Source organism: Leptonychotes weddellii, chromosome 2 (genome assembly GCF_054177405.1).
Source record: "Leptonychotes weddellii isolate Sample4059 chromosome 2, ASM5417740v2, whole genome shotgun sequence".
Lineage (NCBI taxonomy): Eukaryota > Metazoa > Chordata > Mammalia > Carnivora > Phocidae > Leptonychotes > Leptonychotes weddellii.
The window spans coordinates 13884936-13901602 of NC_138370.1; the positions used below are offsets into that span (position 1 = coordinate 13884936).

Here is a 16667-nt window from a genome sequence, read left to right on the forward strand (position 1 = left end):
GGGTATTGAGGAGGGCACGTTCTGCATGGAGCACTGGGTGTTGTGCTCGAACAATGAATCATGGAACACTTCATCTAGAACTAATGATGTAATGTATGGGGATTAACATAAGAATAAAAAAAAAAAAAGAATCTTTGTGAAAGATTGCCATTAGGATAGACATTAAAGACAGAATGAAGTCTACCATTAGTGGGAACCTAGAAGGAGTTAGTAAGTAAGCTGAACATCATAGATCCAACTCTCATGACTGATTTAATTTCTTAAGTAAAAACAATCACCAGGTGAGAACATAATTCCCCAAATTGTAGGAACACGGGAAAAATCATTACCTCTTTAATATGATTGACTTTCTGTACTTAAAAGTGTTTTTTAAGAAAGAAAAACAATGCTGAAGTTAGGTATTACAAAGACTGTTAGATTTTATGGAATTTCCTCTAAGAGTGTTCTTTCCAGCAAGCATCAGAGAAGCTCTATTATTTTCCTTATTCTACCATATTTATTAGTGTATAAAAAACATTAGACATCTCCTCAATGTGTGTTTATTATTCTACTTTCTAACTGAAAGTACTTTTAAAAACAGATTTGGTTGCTTCTTGAAAGACAGTGCTTCAGGAATCCTGCCAAGAGTGTCACGGACAAATGCAATCTCCGGACATTCCTTAAAGCAATGTGGTCATCAAATAAGTGGTAAGTTGTCGATTTCTGAGCTAAATCTGAGCAAATAATGGGTTTACCTTAAAATGTCTTCTGCATAAGCTCTGTACTGCCGTGGACATTTGAAGGGAGCACTCAGAAAGATAGCAGAGATTAACTGGATGTATCCTCCATCTCGTCTTTATCAGTTCCAAGCTCAAGGAACCTCTATTGCTTATGAAGTTAGCACTACAGTGTAAGATTTGTAGAAAGTGAATACACATTCAAATGATAGCTGCCCTCTTCTCCCACCCCCGATTGCAGATAAGAATCTTAAAGAGAACACAGAGGGCGTCTCTATCCCTGTTTTACTTGAGATAACTTGCACACTTGTGGTTCTCAGCCAGGGCTGATTTTGTCCTTCATCAGGGGACAACTGGCAAGGACTGGAGACATTTTTGGTTGTCACAACACAGGGGAATGCTACTGGCATCTGGTAGACAGAGGTCAGAGATGCTGCTAAACATTCCACAAGGCACAGGGAAGCCCCCATGACAAAGATTTTCTGGTCCCAAATGTCAATAATGCAGACGTTAAGAAACCTCATTAAGCCCCCAGACTGAAGGTCTGGGCTCTGTAAATCTTGCTAATGAAAATCATACTTCTTAGAAAAAAATGTGAGGGCTAAGAGGCCAGGAAATTTAAATTCTGACACTTATTGCTACTAATGTCTTGGGAAACAATTTCTAATCCTATCCGAATTTAAGGGAGATGAACTATTTCTCTGACATAACTGATTTGAAAGTGAGAAGTACTGAAAAGATTCTCAACTGATGGGCTGGCAGAACCTTGAAATAAACATGTTGTGACTGTATATCATTGCTATTTTACCTTCACTATTTACAGTTAATTTTGTAGTTTCAAATTTCAGGAGTTTTAAAGTTTTCTATCCTCCCTTCCCCCATTAACACGACTCCCTCAATACATATGTGTGCTTTGTGCATGCATTTGTATAGGAACCAGTCCTTAGTTAGGAACATAGAGATCTGACTTAGCCAATATGTAGTTTACCTGAGGACGAGTACATGTCCTATGTTATAAGATCAAATTCATATCTTAATACAACTTAGGGCAAATCATTCGATTAAGCATTATTTTTAATTATGCCATCATAGTAAAATTTAAAGAACAGTATTTTGCTTTTCTCAATACTCCTAGTTATTGTTATTTTTTTCTCAAACTTAGTCTTACAGAACTTATTTAATGTTCCCTCCTAACTCTCCCTGAGTATCTCAAATTAAAGTGAATAATTGCTCCCAAGGACATAGAGTCCCTAGACTTGGGACCAGTTTTGGTTTAAAACATTATAGATAGGTTTATAGCTTTCCACTGATCATAAAGAAAAGTTTTTAGTTTGTAAGTATCCTATCCCAACTCAGTTGATTTTTTTTTCTCATGTACAGCAGAATTGGAAAGAGACTTCATTTCTAGAATCTACAAACTCTTATGTGCATGAATCACTGTGAATTATCCACTGCCCTGCCCACCTCAATATATAGTTTTTCCTACTAGTTTGTACATTTTCTGTCATTACCATCATTAAATCTAGCTTTATGACTTTTTCAACCTCTTAGGAGTGGAACATTACGTACAGCAGATTATGGTTTATACTGCTGATTTCCTTATCCAAGGGTCTAACTAACAAATCTGAGTGCTTAAAAAAAAAGAAAAAAGCCTAAATCATAAATTTGGTTCACTATCTGTCCAAAGAATTACCTATATTTTTTCATTTCAACTGAAAGTGGAATTTAACAAAATTTTAAAGTAAGAATAAAGATGGTTTCATCATGAATATACAAAACTCTTCACCTTTTATAATGATTTGACACATAGATGTCAATGACAGGACCTACAATGAAATTCACAATCAGACAGAAGTAGGTGAAAGCTGAGAAATAAGCAAAGAGATAGAGAAGCCCCTTCACTCAGTGCAAGAAATTGAGGGCACATCAGTTTGCTTAATAATGCAGATCCCTCGCACAATCATCAGGACCCTCACTATTGTAGCTTTGTCTGTCTTCCATTGCTCATTGATAATTTCAGGGTGAAATATTACCTATATAGTTGCACATACCTACAGTTTTGGAAACAAAGTAACTCCTTCTCCATGCTAGTGCTCTAAAACATATTGGAATGTGTTTAAGTAGAGTTTGATAATGTCGTGATGTAATGAAAATTCTAAATCCCCTAATTAAAAGAGCAGTTGTGAAAAACAGAATCCTTCAAAACTACCCTGCCTAACGGATGATCTACTTCTAGAAGGAAACTGACCAAATTTGCTCTGTGTATTTTATTTGTACAGCTTGCCACCGAGACATTCATAAAGGAATTGATATGAGAGGAGTCAATTTTAATGTCTCTAAGGTAAAAAATGTTGAAGAATGCCAAAAAATATGCACCAACAGCATTCACTGCCAATTTTTCACGTATGCCACTGAAAGATTTTACAATGCAGCGTACCGGTAAGTACATTCATAGTGTTTGTTCTTTCTGATGGTGCTTTTAAGATTTAATTGTACTCTTTGTAAACTTTTTCCCCCAATGGAAGACCAAATAGGGCTTTTAGACCTAACCACTCTGCTTATTTATTTACTCGGTTCTGGTGTCATTTTGCTAAGGAGAATAATTTCCATTTTGGGGAAGTGAGGGTTTGGTTGAAAATGTCTCCCATCCCATTCTCACCCTAACCTTCCCTGTGCAGAGCAGGAAAATGTCTCTTTGATTAGAAACACAAACCCCCGGACACACTCAGTATCAAAATCATTGCTCTGATTGCTTTATTTCCCACTGACCAAGGGTCATTTCAATGCAAAAAGGATTGCTACATGCATCTTGCAGTTTAGGAACAGAAGTAACCTCTTTTCTTCACATTTAGAAACGCCTGTCTTTTAAAGAACGGTCCAGGAGGAACGCCCATCAGTATAAAGGTGCTGACTAATGTGGTATCTGGATTTTCACTGAAGCCCTGTGCACTCTCAGAAATTGGTAATTATATGGCTACTATTTCCCTATGTGATTATAGCATGCAGAATTAGAGTCCCCCAAAGACATCCGTATTCTAATTCCTGGAACATGTGTATATGTTACATTACATGGCAAATGGGGCTTTGTAGATGTGATCAAGCTAAGGATTTTGAGATGGAAGATTTTTCCAGATTACGTGAGTGGGCCTGATGTGGTCACAAGAGTCCTTATAAGAGAAAGAGGAAGATAGAAAGGTCATAGTGATAAGTTTTGAAGAGGTTACACTGCTGGCTTCCAAGATGGAGAAAAGATCCACAAGCCAAGGAACGCAGGTTGCCTAGAAGCTGGGAAAGGCAAGGAAACAGGTCCTCCTGTAGAGCTTCCCAAAGGAAAAAAGCCCTGCCGACATCTTGACTGTAGCCCGGGGAGACCCATTCCAGGCTTCTGACCTTCAGAACTGTGAGATACTAAATTTGTGTTATTTGCAGGCACTGGGTTTGCGATAATTTGTTACAGCAATAATAGGGGACGAGTGCCGCAACACTGCAGAGAAACCCTAAGGTCATTTCTTGGTGGTGTCTGTTGATTAGTGAAATGACTCAACCATAACGAATCAAGAAAGTGCTGTAGTTTCAGACATTTAGGTAATTTCAATTCAATTATCCAGGAAATTGTCATGGCCTTCCACCTTATTTAGTGACCAGCATGTTAGTGATAAGATGTTACTGAAACTGAATCACCAATACTCAATGCTACACAGTATCCAGTGCCAACTCCTGCCAAACTCCACAGCAGGTGCTGGGTGAGGACCCCCTGAGGGAGATTGGGAAGTTGGCAACAGGGCATCTCTTTTCCTATTTGTTTCCATTCTCCTCCAGTCCTTACATGCCCAGAACCAGTAAGTTTCCTAGCCTTTGATGGGGTATTTTTGGGAGTGTCAGGCATGCCATCAATGTGCAGACAGGCATTTTGCAACTTTGCCTTGGCCTTTGCTTTCTGCTGACCCAGGGCACAACATCAGCCAGCCTGAGAGCTTAGGACTTTCTCAGATCTCTCATGGACATGTGCACAGCCCTGGTCATGCAGCCCTGTACTTGTATATGGCCTTCTAGAGTCCCAGGAATATGGCAAAGATTTTCACCACCACCCTCTTTCTCTTCATTTTCCTTTTAAGAATTTTGTCAGCTTGTTGTTTGCTCCAGCTATTACTGTTGCCCTAGGAAGCTGCAATGTTACGTAACTGGCACTTTTTGTTTGTTTTTTTTTTCTTTGCTCTTGACAAACACTTGCAAGGAAAAAGCTGTTAATACTGAAGAAAGCTCTGAGTCATGTCAAATAAACCCAATCCTTGTGAGTGGAATTTTCCTGAGAATTTCCAGACAGGTCAAATAATGGTGTTTAACTGGGGATGGGGATGGAGTATTGGAGTAGCCCCAAACCCACTCCACCCCCTCTCGGGCTGCTAGGCTACTGGCTGGTTTCCAGCACGATTGTGGGGCTGTTTTCAAGGTTTCCGTGGTGCTGGGGAGAGGAGAATGGGAACAAGGCAAATTAAAACCCCACAAAACTCACTGTTCTTATAGATATTCAGCTGTTTTTCTTGAATAAGTACTCCTGGACTGTTATAATTTGATTAATTTTTATTAATTTCTAGAGTTCTGAAAACATTGATTTTGACAATTTTGCCCATGCTCTCATTACTTCCATGGAGGAGAGGATTTTCAGAGGTCCTTCCTCTGTCATTCCCACTCACATCCTGTAGTGCCTTTGATATAACAAAACAAAACAAAACAAATGAAACCAAAACACTAGCTTTAAAAAAGAAAATGGTCTTAACAAGATAGCTCCTGTGTTTTTGTCATCTGGATGGGTCAGGTAGTGACTGAAACATTGTATACAGCTCTGGGTTGCATATTTTGTGTGTAGCAATGGTCAACCCTGAGCACTTCCAAAGGGGGTAACCAGGAAAGTAAGATATCTAGAAGTAATGGAAAACACAAACTGGCTAGAAGAATAGGTTAAAGGCATTTAACCTGAAAAAGATCAGGATGACTGTCTCAATTTTTTGTTTATAGAGGGCTTTCATTAGAGATTAGATTAATCTGTGTGGTTCCATTAGGCAGATTAAGGTAGATGTTCCTATGAAGAAAATAGGAAAAACATTCCTAACACCTAGAATGGTCCAGAAAAGAATTGGGCCTTGCCATAAGGAGGTGAGCTCCTCATCACTATAAATATCTTAGTAAAAGGTAAACAACTTGTCAGGGACGTCCTTTAGGGGATGTAGTTGTAGGTTGGCATGGATGACCGTAAATTCTCTTCCAGCTTCCAGAGTCTGTGTTTTGCTTTCTTTTTTGAAAGATTTAATTAGTTGAGACCTAATTTCCAAACTGCCCCTATGTAGATATTATGTCACGGGAGGTACTTTCTCTTGATACAACTATGTTCATTTAAATTAGGACTCTTTTTGTCCTTCTTATAATTGCTATCATTATTCCATAATTTTAATAAAATTTATGTCATCAAATTGAGTAAACTGAGTAAATAATATGAACACAAATAAAAGTGTAATTAAGACATAAGATTAGGGGCATCTGGGTGGCTCAGTTGGCTAAGCATGCGACTCTTGGTTTCAGCTCAGGTCATGATCTCAGAGTCCTGAGATTGAGCCCTGTGTCAGGCTTGGCGCTCAGTGTGGAGTCTGCTTGTTCTCCACCCCCCCCCATAAATAAATCAAATATTTTAAAAAATAAGATTATATACAGGTAATGAAAGTGGGCTTTCTCCTGTTCTAATTTCAATGGACACATGGCATTTTTGTTAGCTACCTGATATTTTTGTTAATCTGTTTTTATTAAAATCTTTTTCATAATATTCAGGAAAATATAACATAAAACCTTATCTCCTAAAATCCGGAATTCATGTTCAGGGTAATAGAAAGAAACTCTGAGCATATGCTAAGTAACCTAAATATTTTGCATGGGTCAGGATGGAGCTGAGAGCCTAAGTTGAGGTATTTCATTTCTCTGACATAGGAGTCCATCTCTTATCAGATTTAGACCAATTTTTCCTTCTTCCAAATGGCAAACAACAAGTCTCAGGATATTTTAACAGACACTGTTTTCACTTAGGATATCTGGTACTATAAGTAACAGTCATAATTTCCTCAGCTATGATGACAAAGGACAGGTCACTTGAGCGTCATGTCACTTGCTGAGGACTGTCTTCCGTCTGTGAGTTCACAGGTTGCCGCATGGACATTTTCCAGCACCTCACATTTTCAGATGTGGACATCACCAGAGCTGTCACCCCAGATGCTTTTGTATGTCAGACCATTTGCACCTACCATCCCAACTGCCTCTTCTTTACGTTCTACACAAAGGCGTGGCATCTAGAACCACAAAGGTGAGTAAGACTGTGTAACATTTGCTACTATCCTATCCTCACTGTAATTTTATAGTTTGAATCTTTGAAAACTTTTGTTCATTTCCCTCAGAGCACTTGAAGCCATGGGTTAAGTAGGTCCTTTCCTGCCAGGTGTAGATTAGTTAAGAGCTCAGCTGACTTTTCCACCTACCTTCTCTTCCTGAAACATAGCATTGGATCCATGGAAGAAAAGGATCCCATACCTTTCTTACTGATCTTAATGTTTTGTCTTATTAACTTGAAGTAAAACCCACTCACTGCCAGCATATCCATTAATGTTGTCTCTGATTCCTGTGTTTCAGAAACTAGAGCCCTGTTTATCCTGATTGACCTCTTTACCCTCTGATAACCTGCCTTTTTTTTTTTAAGATTTTATTTATTTATTTATTAGAGAGAGAGAGACAGCGAGAGAGGGAACACAAGCAGGGGGAGTGGGAGAGGGAGAAGCAGGCTTTAAAACAATAAGATTATATACAGATAATTGATGCAGGGCTTGATCCCAGGACCCTGGGATCACGACCTGAGCCGAAGGCAGACGCTTAACGACTGAGCCACCCAGGTGCCCCTTCCCTTTTCCTTCTATACATAGGTGGCACTAAGAGAAAGGTGCGTAGTTATACAATAGCATCAGCAGCAGAAACCCCCAGAATTTGGTCTTGGCTCTTTTTTTTTTCTTTTTCTTTTTCTTTTCAATGAGAAGGTAGAACTTTACCATTCTCCTCTTTCCAGGTTATCTGTGCCTCTCAGTTTTCTTCAGAGGGAGATGTGGCTTGGTTTACATTTGATCTCTGATTTATTAGAGTCCTGTGGTCTGCTTTACTTTGAAAAGAGTTTCTCAGAGGAATAAAATTTGCAGAGGTGCTTTTCAAAATATGAAGTGCTTTTGTGTTTGCTTTAATGCAATTTTGTTTCTCTCTCTTTTGCTTTTTTTTTTTTAATAGAAATGTTTGCTTTCTTAAGACTTCCAAAAGTGGGACACCAAGTTCCCCTACTCCTCAGGAAAACGCCATATCTGGATATAGCCTTTTAACCTGCAAAACCTTACCTGGTAATGTGATTCAATAATAATAGTACATAAAATGCGATACACTTTATGATCTTCTAACAAGTAATAGCGATGAAACTAATCCTCGGTACTGAAAACCTGGGTAAATGTGGGTTTATCGCTGTCTTCATTTTATATGTCTCTATGTCTCTAATTCACACAGAGCCTTGTCATTCCAAAATTTACTCAGGAGTTGATTTTGAAGGGGAAGAACTGAATGTGACCTTTGTTGAAGGAGTGAGTGTTTGCCAAGAGACTTGTACAAAGATGATTCGTTGTCAGTTTTTTACTTATTCTTTACGCCCAGAAGACTGTAGAGGAGAGAAGTTAGTGAAATTTTATTTTTCAAAGACTGTCAACAAGACAATTTCATGAATTATCCCCCTCTGTGAAGGTTTAATCTTTATACTGATCATTTTATCTAGGTGCAAGTGTTCCTTACGGTTATCTTTGGACGGTTCCCCAACTAGGATTACATATGGGACACAAGCAAGCTCTGGTTATTCTTTGAGGTTGTGTAGAAGTGGGGATAGTTCTGGTGAGTAAGCTGCACTTGTTCATGGAACCGTAAAGGGATGGCTGTGTTGTCTTCATAGCTTGCTTTGTCTGATGTAATAGAATTATTATGTATTTTGTTTTCCTTGGCTGAGGTGAACTCTGACTCACCTCAAATTCCAACCGTTAATGTCAAGACTCTCTTTTTAGTCTGCACAACAAAAACAAACACACGCATTGTTGGAGGAACCAACTCTTCTTGGGGAGAGTGGCCCTGGCAAGTCAGCCTGCAAGTGAAGCTGAGAGCTCAGAGCCACCTATGTGGAGGGTCAATCATTGGACACCAGTGGGTCCTAACTGCCGCCCATTGCTTTGATGGGTAAGTTTTGGATGTATCTTATCCAGCGTCTTAACTTGCCTTTTTGTTTTGAAGAATCTGTGATCGGTGTCTCGATCATCATGTCAGTGTATTAAACAAAGTTTATTTTTTGACAAAATACATTTTAAAGAAGGGCTGGTATTCAAAATGTCAAATAGCTCATAGGACCTGTCTGAGCACTGAATGATCTGACCTAGCAGAACACAGTGTGGTCTGTTTGCAGGATTGACACTCTTGGGGGCATGCCACTCCTGCTTTAAAGAATAAGGAAAAAAGGCCCCACCTGCTACCACCTCCATTCGCCACTCCCCAAATATATTCTTCAAAGACTTAATTTCCAGGCCCATAGAGATTTTACTTTCAGCTCTTCGATTCACAAAGGTACTGAATAATATTAATAATGAAAACAAAAATGCAAATTTATTACCCTATATAGTTCAGTGAATAAAATCAGATATAATATTCTAAAACACTTAGACTTTGTAGTTAGAACAGGGCTTGAGTCCAAGCTCTGTCACTTATTAGAGGTATGAGTGACCTTGGGTGATTTGTAAATCTCTCTTTGCTTTATTTCCCTACCTGTGAAATATGAATAATAATGATATCTAATTCATGAGTTATTAAAAGGGTTAAGCGACACACTTACAGTCCTTAGCACTATACCTGGAACATAAAAATTACAAAAAAATAAGCTATAATTAAATAAGAATAAGAGTTTATAAGAGATAATATACACAAAAACACTGATTTAATTGAAAGAAAACCACTTTGCCCCTATCTGCACGATTTTCTCTATAGTTTCATGCAAGTACATCTTGCACCTCTCAATGATGATAAAAATGTCCCAGTCTTTACCAAAGATAAGACTTTGCTTTAGATCAGAATTTTAGGTTTACTTTGTATGTATTCATATTTAATAGAATTAATTTAGGGGCACATGGGTGGCTCAGCTGGTTAAGTGTCTGACTTTGGCTAAGGTCATGATCTCAGGGTCCTGGGATTGAGTTGGGCATGGGCTCTGCACTCAGCGGGGAGTTGGCTTGTCCCTCTGCCCCTCCCCCTGCTCGTACTCTCTCTCTCAAATAAATAAATAAGATCTTTTTTAAAAAAAGAATTAATTTAAATTTTCACACTTCTCAAAATATATTTTATTATTTGATTTTTTATATTTATTTTTATTGTATTCTGATTTTGTTTTTTGGCCATGCCATGAAGTGTGCTTTATTTTCATTAAACATACAAATAATTTTCCCTAACAGTCCAAGGCAAACTGGAGGATTGGCAGTTCAAGCGGGGGGTCCTCTGAGATCCCCACAGGCTGGTGGCATCTGCTCAGGGTGCCGGGTTCACGGCCCAGCTTGTCATTTGTCCATTTTGCAGGTGGTTCTTCATGTCAGGACTGGGCTCTCTCCAAGATGACAGGGGTGGGGAATCCTCCAGGTTTTTAGGAAATTTCTCTCTGCCTCTTCTGCTCAGTGGTCTCCGGTGGGAGAGCCTGTTTTCCTCAGGTTGGCCTTACAGAAGCTGGTGCTTCCTGGCTTGTCTGTTACTTTCTGAAATCACCCTGGAGTTCCTCTCAGAGCCCTGTGCCTGGTACTCCCCCTTGCTTTGCTGCAACCGGAAGCCCAGACAGAGAACTTTCATTTATTTTTTTTAAGATTTTATTTATTTGAGAGAGAGAGAGTGAAAGAGAAACAGCACGGGAGAGGGCAGGGTCCAAGGGGAAAGCAGACTCCTCACTGAGCAGGGAGCCCGACGTGAGGCTCGATCCCAGGACCCTGGGATCATGACCTGAGCCGAAGGCAGACGCTTAACCGACTGAGCCACCCAGGTGCCCTAGACAGAGAACTTTAAAATAACACCGAAGCCTCCCTAAATTTGCCCAATGAGGGGGGCTTGCGTAAGATCAGTCTGACCTCTTGACAATTCTGGATATTCTGGATTTCATGGAAGCAGTTGCTTTCAGCTTTGCTGAACTGGGCAGGATTTTCCCATAATAAACTGTGAATCTCTCCCAACCGGTTTCACTCAGATTTGGGACAGCAACGTTCTTGTATTTTTACTTACAGTAACATGAAATAACTACACAAATGTACATTTTCAGTGTTTTTAACTAAATCTTCAGAGATTCAGTACTGCTGCTGGTGATGATGACAAATTGTGTGGAAGAGAAATTAGATAAGTAAAAATACGCCGTATGTAGTATTTTCTTCCCAGAAAAGTACTATTTTCAAAAGGTAAAGTTGAAAGGAAAATGGGCCAATATCAAAGGCTGGTCTTTCTGGTTTCAAATAGGTCTTTATTTTTCCTTCCTAGGCTTCCCTTGTTGAATGTTTGGCACATTTATAGTGGAATTTTAAATCTGTCAGAGATAACAAAAGAAACACCTTTCTCACAAATAAAAGAGCTCATTATTCACCAAAATTACAAAATCTCAGAAGGCAGTGGTCACGATATTGCCTTAATAAAACTTGAGACTCCTTTGAATTATACGGGTACGTAGCATATTTAAGGAGAAGCTATACAGCTGAGTTCAGTGGTTTCAATTTTCACATCACTTTGAACGAGAGGGCAGAATCTAGACAGATTATCCTTATTTTCTGGTTGGTGGAGTTGGGGGAAAGGTGAGGAATTGCCAAGGGAGACACCTGTGACTTGGATAAATCTCTTCTACTTAAGGGTAAGAAATAGTAATTGGTTTCTTCAGGTAGGAATAGAACTGCATATACATTATTGAAATAATACACCTGGTGAATGTCTTGGTCCTTTGGGAAGCATGGTTCCCTTTGACAAGAATAGCAGGATTACTACTGCTTTGGGCATATTAGGAATATAGAAAGGAAAGAAGGGCCAGATACTAATCCCCAGGTCTAACTTGAGTAGAGACATTGAAGCAGCAGGAAGCTCCGGGAAGCAGGTAGTGTGATGGTGGGAGGTATGGCCTCTGTGGGACAATGCTCCCCAGTTGGTGAACGCCCGCTGTCCCGTAACGATTCTGTGACCTCGGGCAAGTTTCTTTTACCTCTTTGCACCTTGAATCTCCTCATCTGTAAAATGAGCATGATAGTCACCTGTTGGTTTGTTATAAAAATTTCTAGTTAATAAGTTAAAGCACTTAAACAGCACTTAAAATAGTGCCTGTAACAGTGGAAACACTCTGTTATTACTATTAAAAGTGTCACAAATAGGGTAAAACACACCAACTTCTAAATGCTTTTGACAGAAATTTTGTTCCAAGTTTTAAGGTTTAATCCAGAAAATCTGACACCAAAAATGTCATATGGAAATGAGTCTGATGATGAGAAATTTTCTTGAATCACTGACCTTAGCAACTGAGCAGAAAGAAAAAGGGTCATTCTTCTTGGTGCTACCCTATGGAAAGAGAATATGGGAAAAGGAAAGTGTGTATTTTTGGTCAACATCCATAACTTTATTTAACCAAACTCTAATCTCAAAACCACTTTTCAGAATTCCAAAAACCAATATGCCTACCTTCCAAAGCTGATACAAATACAATTTATACTAATTGTTGGGTAACCGGATGGGGCTTCACAAAAGAAAAAGGTACAGCATGACATTTTAAATGTTGTTCTTAAAACAAGTCTTTTATGTTAAAGTACATGGAATGAATCCGTTTAACTGGCCTCTGTCTGAAATTTCCTCCAAACTCATGACCTTTCCAATCTATCTATTCTCAAATATTTACTCAGTGATTTCTGAGATGTATTTTTGTTTGGGTCTGGAAAAATTTATAAGGTTACCTTTTAAGCATGTTACTTAATAATAAAGATCACTTGTTTGACTTCATATAAAGGACTGGTCCCATATAACGCTAACAAGACCACTCAAGCTTATCCTGTCCTCACTATTAATAATGTTCCCATCTCTCAATGCTGTTGCTCTGCCTTCATACCAAGGGCCAGGAGTATAGGCAGGCACACCATCTCTCTTTCTGGAAGGCTCTAAATCTTTTTGTTGTTGTTGTTGTTTCATGCATCCTTCCTGCAATCTGATGAAGCTGGTGAGCCACTTTTGTAATGGTGTTTTAAACACTTAAAGAAAACACACAGAAATATGAAGGAAGCCAGTGAAATTGCAATAGAGTTATCAAAATACTTTTAAAAGATGTGATATGGTAACACATGAGTTTCTTTACGAATATGTTAAACAGCAAGTTTTTCAAGTAACTACCATAATTTTGAAATTGTGGTGAGCGCAGCTGATATTTTCCGTTATCGGCCCTAACTGTCATGTGAAAATATCATGACTGTGATGCAAAAATATCTGTACTCTCTACTGATGGCGAAGTCCTCGATACTGCTAATACTCCCATTTTTATTTCCTGCATTCAAAACTGAAGGTAGTGTTAGATTTCCATTGGAGATTGGTGAAAATAAAGATATTTTCCTATCCAAGTTTATAGAGCAAGTGAATTCTTTCTGTGGACCTCAGTTTAAGAACTCCTGCTCACGGGTAGTTGGTGTATCTCAGTTGCCCTTGAATTTCCCAGGAAACAGACTATTCTCCCTTTTCAAAATTTTGTTCCTGATAGACAATACAAGGAATAATATTTGCATCATTCTTTACGTATTTAAGGATGTCAAGCTCTTTCCTTCTTTCCTAATGTAGTCCTTTATTCAATGAATTCAGTTTTTTCAAGTTTTTGACTAGTATCTTAAGACAGGAAGAAATTTTAAGAGTAACCTTAACTAAACAAGGAAAGCTCCCAACATATGTTCAAGGGGAACCTGGACACTGGTGGAAATTTAATTATTTGTAAATAAATTGTTCTTCGTGGGAAATACTTGCATTTACTCGAAGAACAAACTACTCCTCTGTTGCCAGAGGTTTGGTGGGGTTTTTTTCCCCCCCAAATCATATATTTTAAAATGATCGTGTTGAATATATAAAACAAGAACTGAAAGGTAAGAACTTCCAGCTTTTGGGTTGGAGGTGATAGGAGGGAATTTCTGAGAGGTTTCTATTGAGATAAGAGGATGGCAGAGAATCCGGAGGCAAAGTCTTTGGCCAGCCTGGGGGGCTGGGGTTGTCTTAACATTGCACAGCAGAGGGAAAGCGCATGCTCTCTCTCTCTCTCTGTTTCTTTCTCTCTCGGTTTCTCAATTTCTTTCTCTTTTACTCTCTCTCTCTCTCTCTCTCGGTGTGATTAACTCTACTTTTTCACCCTTACTATTCTTATCTAAAGAAATGACCTTAATGAAAAGTTCATTATTCTGATTTGCTTTAAGACTTTAGTATTTTCATAGTCACTGTATTTCCTCCTTCTGAAACTTCATATTGGTTATCTCATAGGGGAAATTCAAAATACCCTGCAAAAGGCAAATATTCCTTTGGTACCAAGCGAAGAATGCCAGAAAAAATATAGAGATTATGAAATAACCAAACAGATGATCTGCGCTGGCTATAAAGAAGGAGGAAAAGATGCCTGTAAGGTAATACTTTCAATTATGAAAAAACACACAGTGGTCTGCTTGAGAAAATCAACTGGAAAATATATTCTCCATAGTATATTTCATTATATTTTTCTTTAAAAATTCAGAACCAAATAATCCAACAATTTCATAAGCAACCTTTGATGAACTGAATATATATGCATTTATATAATTTTTATTATATATATGTTACAATCTGTGCAGAAGCATATTATGTTTAAAGGGAGCACCATTGTACATATAATTGTACTAAAATATTAGAGCATTAGATCCATTTCACATTGAGATTATGATGTCAACATTTCCTTGTTGGACTAAACAGAAAATTCAACCATGCATTATTGAATTAAATTATTTTCATCACATCCAACAGCTAATGAGGAACATAAGCCACCTGAAGAACGATAAGGAACTGTATGTGTGTGTTGTATGCAGTGTGGCTACAGAATTTTAAAGGCACAACTGTCATACTTTCTATTACTTTATTTTTCCACCCACTGTGACACAGGGGGATTCAGGCGGTCCCTTAGTTTGTAAACACAACGGAATCTGGCATTTGGTGGGTATCACCAGTTGGGGTGAAGGCTGTGCCCGCAGAGAACATCCAGGTGTCTACACCAAAGTTGCTGAGTATGTGGACTGGATTTTAGAGAAAACACAGCCCGGTGATGGGCATACCGATCTTTGATGAAGACACTGGCGTGAAGAAGCTTTATAGAGGTGGGAAAGAGCCCAGTTTGTAGCGTAAGTTTTACAGCTTGGGTCCAAGTCAAATACTGAGCCTTGGGGTCCTCGTCTGCAAACATGTGGAGAGTGGTATCTACTTCATGTCCTTGTCATAAGGGCAAAAAGAGACAATGCACACAAAAGCTGCTGAGGAAAATGTCGTGTAGAGGCAGGCTTTCAGCATTCAGTAACAATCCTAATAATGGGAGATAAAAAATGGCCATTTCCATGATTATTTGTTGTGAAATAAAATGGCAAAATAATGTGATTTACAAGTGTTTTCTTCTGATTGTGAGACAGAATGGAAGGTAAGCGACTCCCGATTCTAGCACAGTGCTTGGACTGGGTCACTCTTATCGGACTGCTGGCTCTGGAACTCAATCTTTCTTAGAGATGGTAATTTCTTCTCTCTTCCTCACCTGCATGGTCATGAAAAACTACTACTGCCTGACTCACTTGGGGTGAAGAGCCAGTAAGCTTGGGTTTTGTTCCGCCAAGTGTAGAAGGTACACTTTTCCAAGAAAGAGATGGGCTTTCTGAACCTGGGAGAATAATAGTGCACTTCTTCATTTGGGCTTCTTGCCTTGTTACCTGGTGTTGGCACAAGGCCCTGGGGTTGGGTATGCAGGAGAGACCTGCGAGGTATCACACAGCCTTCATGGAGGACAAGGAATCCGCTCTGTGGGATGGGGTGAGGGTGTCAGTGGATATTGGGCTCTGCAGTAGTAATTCAAGAAGCATCGCGTATAAAGTATTTCATAACTTCAGTCTTGTCAATTTATGGTGGTAGGGAGCAGTCCTGGGAAAAAGAGTTGACATAAATCTGCATATAACACAAATTCCAAACTTGTCAGTGATTACCACGACTGATACCAGCCTGTTGGATTCAGTTCAGTTAAACTGACTTCACATTTACAGAACTGACCGTTGACAAAATATTGTGCAAAATAAGTAGAAAAAATAGAAAAGTGAAGTTTCTAAGCGATATTTTTTTCCTTCCACACTCAAAGACACAGTAAGTGGTAGAAAGGGCTAAAGCTGGGGGCGCTGAAGGAAAACCATGAGGTCTGGATTATTCACATGCCACACACTAGGAAACTGAAGGCTGGAGAGTTTACTCCAGAAATGCTCTAGGTTTTATAAAACGTGACTGGGTTCCATGAAATAATTAAAAATAAATACAACTTCAACTTGCACTTTGGCATGCCATAAAGACGGTGGTCCTTGTTCTGTGTGGGCGTCATTTTATCTTTAAAGGGGTGGGGTGAAGTGGTGTGCTATGAGAATCTTTTATCTCTGGCTTTTAGTATTAATTTGAATGGGTGTTTGCACAGGACTTTGGAATGCTTGCTGGGCAAGCACTGGTCAGGGAGTGACCTCATTTGGGCAAAATCGGGAGGAAGTTTTGAAATGTGGACTTCCCCTGGGATATGAACTTTTAAGTTGCTGATCAGGGCCCGCCGTCCTGGCATGGTCCCTGTTACCA

The 16667-nt window shown here is 39.0% G+C and overlaps 1 protein-coding gene across 1 annotated transcript in view; it reads left to right on the top strand.

Moving 5' to 3' along the window:
• KLKB1 (kallikrein B1) overlaps positions 1-15444 on the top strand; it is a 17125-nt gene extending 1681 nt beyond the window's left edge. Inside the window, exons 2-13 of the mRNA XM_081812885.1 lie at positions 581-687; positions 2996-3155; positions 3569-3678; positions 6903-7062; positions 8025-8131; positions 8292-8454; positions 8554-8666; positions 8834-9002; positions 11319-11497; positions 12471-12566; positions 14316-14455; positions 14964-15444. Of these exons, the coding sequence (XP_081669011.1) occupies positions 581-687; positions 2996-3155; positions 3569-3678; positions 6903-7062; positions 8025-8131; positions 8292-8454; positions 8554-8666; positions 8834-9002; positions 11319-11497; positions 12471-12566; positions 14316-14455; positions 14964-15143 (1684 nt within the window). The 3' untranslated portion in view covers positions 15144-15444. The remainder of the gene's footprint in view (positions 1-580; positions 688-2995; positions 3156-3568; positions 3679-6902; positions 7063-8024; positions 8132-8291; positions 8455-8553; positions 8667-8833; positions 9003-11318; positions 11498-12470; positions 12567-14315; positions 14456-14963) is intronic.
• The last annotated feature ends 1223 nt before the right edge of the window (positions 15445-16667 follow it).